The following is a 6,524-nucleotide window of genomic DNA, read 5'->3' on the forward strand; positions in this document are numbered from 1 at the left end:
TCATGGCAGTTGTCTTCTCACTCATGTTGTCACTCCACCTCACTCCTTCAGCTCGCCTCTTGATGAAGCTGCATGCCGTCCGGAGCCATCCTACAATCGGGTAGTGTCCCAGCAGCTTCCCACACACAGAAAACAGTTCCCGCCTTCTTGTCTTGGAGCCCAGTTCTGGTTCTCATTCCCTCTCTGAAACACCAACGCGCCGGCCTTGTCTCTCTGTAGCTTAAGTCCCAGTGCAGCTCTTCCTTCCATCGCCTCCAGTGGTTTGGCAGTTAGCCCAAAACTCTTCAAGTGGCTTATGATCTCCTTTGCCAACACTATACTCTCATCCACCAGGATGTCATCAATATAGGAATCGGTGGCTCTTTTCACTTTGTCTGCCTTTCCCAGGATGGTTTTGAGAATTGTTGCAATAATCTTCGGTGCTGAATTTAGCCTGAATCCCAACCTGGTCAGGCAGTATGTCTGACCCTTATACTTTACTAGCTGATATTTCCACAGTCTCTCAGCCACATGTAGCTGCAGGTATACTGACTTTAAATCGAGGATTGTGGAGGTCCCTGTCATCTACCTCCACTCTCTCAAGGTTTCACTACAAATGTCTGTAGTTTTGCCACCCGTATGACACAATATGTTTGTGCAGCTCTTGGAAATCTAATACTGGCCTGACTTTATGCTTCATTGGCTGCACCACTGCCATCAGTGGTAGCACTCTACTCTCTACTTCCTCCTTCCAATGAATCAGAATACCTTCCTTGATCCACTGTTCCACCTCTCCCTCAAACTCACTTCTGGCATCCCCTTTCAGGGTATGCTGATAGCAGCCTACTGCATTTTTCAATGTCGGAGGATCTCCCTTTCAGTGCCATTCCATTGTCTGCTGTTGGCCATCGAACACAGCCTTAAAATCCTTTCTGTAATGGTGTGTGCAGCATATTTTTCTTCGCAGCTCTCACCACTCTCCTGTCGCGGACTCAGGGCGCATAGTACCCCCACATCACCGAATGTTACACCAGCTTCATTGACCATGACACCTCCCAAACAGACAATGGTGTCTATCTCCATCACCACATCGACTCTGTCCACCACACAGTCGATCAAGATTGCGCTCAACCTCAAACTCGTTCCTCATACTACCATCTCCACATCACTATCTCCTCTGCATTCAACTTCCATACCATCAACAGCCCTTACACTACTCACTCCACTCCATTCTTCCACCACCTTCAGAGTCATTAGGGCTCATGACACCTTTCCGTTCACCACGAAAGCTATTACTGGCAACAACCGTATACGTGCTTCTATTCTTTTGACAGGACGACTACCGGCGCAGTAGTTTCCCTTAGACTGTTTCCTTGAACGCATTCATTAGTGATGTGGCCTGTTTGTCTACATCGATAGCAAATTACTCCAGGCCTAGGTTCCTTGCAGTCTCTTACCATGTGCAAACCCTGACTCCGAAAACACTGCCCTTGTTCTACCCCTCTCTTCTCCTCTTTGTTTGACCCCTCCTTGTTGTTGCAGTCACTGCTAAAGGTGTCATCCTGCAACACGAGGTGTCTCTGGCCTGAGATATAACCTCTCCCATCGCCATGGAGTGAATATTCTGCAGCTTTTGCAGTTCAACCGACATGGGGTCAGGAAACCCTTTCACAAATGCTAATTTAACTGTTTGTTCCAATGCGTTATCCCTGTATCCCTCAAGTCTGGTCAATCTCCTGATTTCGTTGACAAACACATCGACCTGTTTACCCGTCCACTTTGCTTTTCTCAGTCCCATAGAACTCCCTATCTGTTGTGCCGTAAAATTTCCAATTTAAACAAAATAATGTTGGTATGGTCTTAAACTTATTTTGCCGACAATTTTTAATCATTTGAATTCATTGTGCATTATAATTATTCAAATTGTAGAAAGACATATGACGCCTATATCATTCAAAAGAGGAAAAAGTTCTACATAAACTGTAAAAAGCAAAATAATTGTATACAGTTTTGTTAAAAATAAACTAATGAAGGAATAGAACTGTCATCATCAGTCTTAGACTTATTTTGGCCAATGTATGTATGTAAATATATATCATTATCTCTATCATCATCAGTTTCCTTATCATTGTTTTAATTTTTGCATTCTAACAGAACTTGTTGAGATGAATTTTCTACAGCTGTTCATCCTTCCTGTCACCAGCCTTCACCTGTTTTGAAGCAAACATATTTCCCCATGATCAGATGTTTCACAAAAGATTATCTACAATTATCATGTAATGTCAAGGCAAGGAGCCACTCTAATATACATTCACACACACACACACACACACACACACACAAACATGTATACACAGAGAGAGAAACACACATGCACAACAGTTTTCCTTCATTTTCTGTTTACCAAATCAATTCACAAGCAATGGTCAGCTTGAGGCTATGATAGAAGACACTTGGGCAAGAACCCGTGTAATGGGACTGAACCCAAACCATGTGGTTGAGAAGTAAACTTCTTATCACTCAGCCATGTCTGCATATTTTCAGTATTATTTTTTTTAATTCATGTTTATTATGGACTTCCTGTAACACATGTGCAATGATATACAGTAACCTTTTTTTATACTGTCCCTGGTTGGTATGAAGTGTTCATGACTGGACTACAGTTTATGAGAAGTTACTTATGTTAAGTAACTTCTTATTTGAATTTCTACTTGGCAATCATTGCATGTTCAAATATCACTTCAACTTCACTTCCTATTTACGTGTCATATAAACCATTCAAAAATGTTCATTTCTTTTTTCTTACACATTGTATTATCATCAATAGTGCGTGTTATCTTCCTGCTTCTTTTATACTAATAATATTTTGTTTTAAGCTTGTTTCAGTTGCTGGCAACGTTTTGTGTTGAAACTTCTTCCATAGTAGGATTCACTCTTATTATTACAGCTTAGGTTTCACTGTCTTATTTCAGTTAATATTCTTCATTTATTGATTATTGTTTTTTTTAATATTAAATGCACTTTCTGTTGGCAACTGCTTTGCAATATTTCATCTTAAAGCCTATCTGCTTTAAATTTTACATTTTCAACTATTACATGCTTTGCCAGTGTTCTACTAAGAATTAATATTTCATTGCTTTAACAATGGTAAATATACTTTTTGTATTTTTCTTTTTAACATAAATAATACTAAATAATACATTTCTATTAAATATCTACACATTGGCTTGCTTCACTTCACTTTCATTTTGTTTGTAATACTACTTGATTATATAATTGCATGTTTCATATAAATAAACAATACACTTCTTTCGTTTGCATCAAAAGGGTAGCACTAATGTGAATGAGATGGGCTAAATTTTTCACTTCATATTAATGTAGATAGGATAACAGTATTTATGATGATATTGTGTTTAGTAATGAAGACTAACTGTATTAGAAATTCATCAAAGTGAGTGTGTGTGTGTGTATGCATGTGTATATATATATATATATATATATATATATGTATATATATATATATATATATAAATTTATTGGCAGTATTTAAGCAGTAATCTTTCATTGCTTTATAAAATGCACATTCTTTTAACATAACTGCATTTCATCATATAGCCCTATTTTATGTTTTCCACTGTTGAAGTTTGAGTTTCCCCCCAGTTGCTTGTCTTGCCAGTGTTCTTCCCACATTCATTACATATTTACACATATACACTATAGAAATATACAATACATTGATATCAAATCAATGTAAAACATGCTATCTTAAAGATAGTGTATGTATGTATGTATGCATGCATGTATTTATTTTTATTTATTTGTTGTAAATGTAGCAGATAAAATAAAAAAGAGAAAACAACAAAGGAGGGACAAGTTTTAACAAATAACATATTAGTTCAGTGTTTAAAAGATAAGAGAGAAAGATCTTTTTTGTTTCAAACATTAGTCTTTCATCAAAAAAGAAACAAATAAAGCAGAGTAATGTGAGAAAAAGAAAATAAGAAAAGGAAGAAAACGAGTCAGGGATTAGCAGCTAGGTGGGAATGCAGTTCTATGGGAGGGAGTTAAGGATGGAGGGGATGCAGATGTATAGGGGTGTAATCCATGTTTTATATATGCATATGTATGTGTGTCTCTTTGTGCTTATTTTCCACCACCGCCAATTCACAACCGCTACTGGTTTGTTTACATCCTGTTACATAGTGGTTCTGCAAAAAGGGCCAATAAAATAAGTACCAGTATAAACCAATAAGTATTGGGGATGTGTATTTGTTTGACTAAACCCTTCAAGCCAGTGCTCCAGCATGACTGCAGTGAAAATGACTGAATCAAGTTAAAGAAAAGCAATAAGAGAAGGAGCAATACCAACCTTTATTCCTGATCTCAACTATCGCTTTATCTCTGACCTCTGTACTTGGGAAGTCAACAGCACAGTATGTACCGATACCTCGGGCATTTTGAAGAACTCCTGGGTAGTCATTCTATAGAATTGAAAAGAGTATACCACATTTTATATAATGGTAACATTAAATCTGTAATATTTATACATTATTGAAAAACGCACAAACACATATATTCAGCTCTTTATGTCTTGAAAGATGATCTAAGCAGTGGAGAATGTCTTAAGTATTCATATTCTTCTTCTTTAGTGAGTAAAGGAGTCAAACATATATATTATTGTTTTACTTGTTTAAGTCATTACACTGCAGCCATTCTGGGGCACTGCTTTGAAGTATTTTTAGTTGAATGAATCAACCACAGTACTTGCTTTTTTAAAGCCTGGTACATCTGTTGGTCTCTTTTACCAAACTGCTAAGTTATGGGAGCATAAACACATCTGGTTATCAAGCAGTGGTGATGACAAACACAGACACACACATGAATGTATGTGCATGTGCACACATGTAACGGGCTTGTTTTCAGTTTCCATCTACCAACTGAGATGCCAGCACATTGACAAAAGTAAAGCCACTAACTTGGCTAGCCACATATGGTGTTTGAAGACCATGCCACATGGAATCAAGTGGAAAATCAAAAAAAAGTTCATTCCATATGTCAATGAATTTAAGAAATGCAACTCATGCAGAGCTGAAAGATCACATATCCTTTTCAGAGCTAAGAATTCTACTACATTGCTACACTGCTGAACTTCAGATCAGAAATTTTCAGCAAATGCAAGCATATAGCTAAATTTCTTTTGGCAATTTGGAAGACCCCTGCCCCTCTAGAATGAGTAGGTGTGTTGCTGACTTTGGAGCCTTTCTCCATTCATTCATTGTACAACTAGCTTTATTACAGCTTTACCACGAAAAGGGACATAACTCCATATTTTTTCTTTTCTTTTTCCATTTTTTCTTGTCTAGACTACATTTCCAATGCATAAAAAACTATTAGTAGCTTGTAACTGTATACAGTCAACATTAAGTTTATATATACAAATATATATGTATGTATGTATGTGTCTGTGTGTGTGGAGAGAGACAGAGAGAGAGAGAGTGAGAGAGAGTTTTTGAAGTGATGTAAAGATATTGTATATTGAGAATAATAAGGTAGTTAGAATGTTGGATGATTATATATAATTTTATTTACATTTTCAGCACTTTCTTCCGTTATTGAATTTATCAAAAATGTGGTTTATAGTAAGTTTGCTTCATCTTTTTACATAAAATTGAAACTGATGATGTTTTAGAAAGAGAGAGAAAGAGAGGTGGGGAGAAACAGAGAGGGGAAAAGAGAGGAACAAATTAGAATGGAAGGTACAGGGGTGAGAGACAAGGGGAGAGTGGGAGATATTGAAGATAGAGAAGACAGAGAAAATAGAGAAGAGTAGAAGGAGTGTTTTGGGGGTTTGCAAAGGAAGGGACAAGAAAGAAAAAGTTGCTTGATTAGGATTCAATATGGTGTTTATTTTCCTTTTTAGTGACCTTTTGGGTGGGGAAGGAAAGGAATTTTTTGTATTCAAGTGGTCAAGGTTTGTAATTGGAAGACCAGATGTTTTTGATTTTCTCCAGTAGAAATTATTACATTTCAAGGTCTTGCTTTTTTAATTCTTTTGTATTCATTAATGTAAGGGGGAGAGAATGGTTGTATGGATGTGGTCAAATTTTCTGATTAAAATTCAGATGTTATTTTTGATTTAGATGTGTATGGCTACGTTTTTGAAAGAGTGATTTTAAAGTAAGTATAAGTATGATTTTAAATACAATCTGAAAAAAGTGTAAGTGTGAGAAAGCATTTCTCAATTATAAATATGATCTGAATTTCTTAAAAAAATTATAAATATGTTAAGCCCTCCAACCCCAAGTCTAGCTACCAACAGACTGTCCTCCACTATCCATGATCTCATCTCCTCTTCCCTACTTACCACAGTAAATAGCTTGGATCTGGGTTCACTCCTACTGCATGGCACCGGGTAAGTGTCTTCTACTATAGCCTCAGGCTGACCAAAGTCTACCAAAGCCTTGTGAGTGGATTTGGTAGACGTAATATATATATATATATATATATATATATATATATATATCATCATCATCATCATCATCATC

At 36.7% G+C, this 6,524-nt stretch overlaps 1 protein-coding gene across 3 annotated transcripts in view; it reads right to left on the bottom strand.

Moving 5' to 3' along the window:
• Positions 1–6,524, bottom strand: part of LOC106882406 (4-aminobutyrate aminotransferase, mitochondrial) — a 183,434-nt gene that overhangs the window by 38,423 nt on the left and 138,487 nt on the right. For 2 of the 3 annotated variants that reach the window (XM_052976139.1, XM_052976138.1), the window contains one exon: positions 4,349–4,460. The exons of the other annotated variant lie outside the window; for it this stretch is intronic. In XM_052976139.1, the coding sequence (XP_052832099.1) occupies positions 4,349–4,460 (112 nt within the window). The remainder of the gene's footprint in view (positions 1–4,348; positions 4,461–6,524) is intronic. 3 annotated transcript variants of the gene reach the window in all.

Source organism: Octopus bimaculoides, chromosome 23, assembly GCF_001194135.2.
Source record: "Octopus bimaculoides isolate UCB-OBI-ISO-001 chromosome 23, ASM119413v2, whole genome shotgun sequence".
Classification (NCBI taxonomy): Eukaryota; Metazoa; Mollusca; class Cephalopoda; order Octopoda; family Octopodidae; genus Octopus; species Octopus bimaculoides.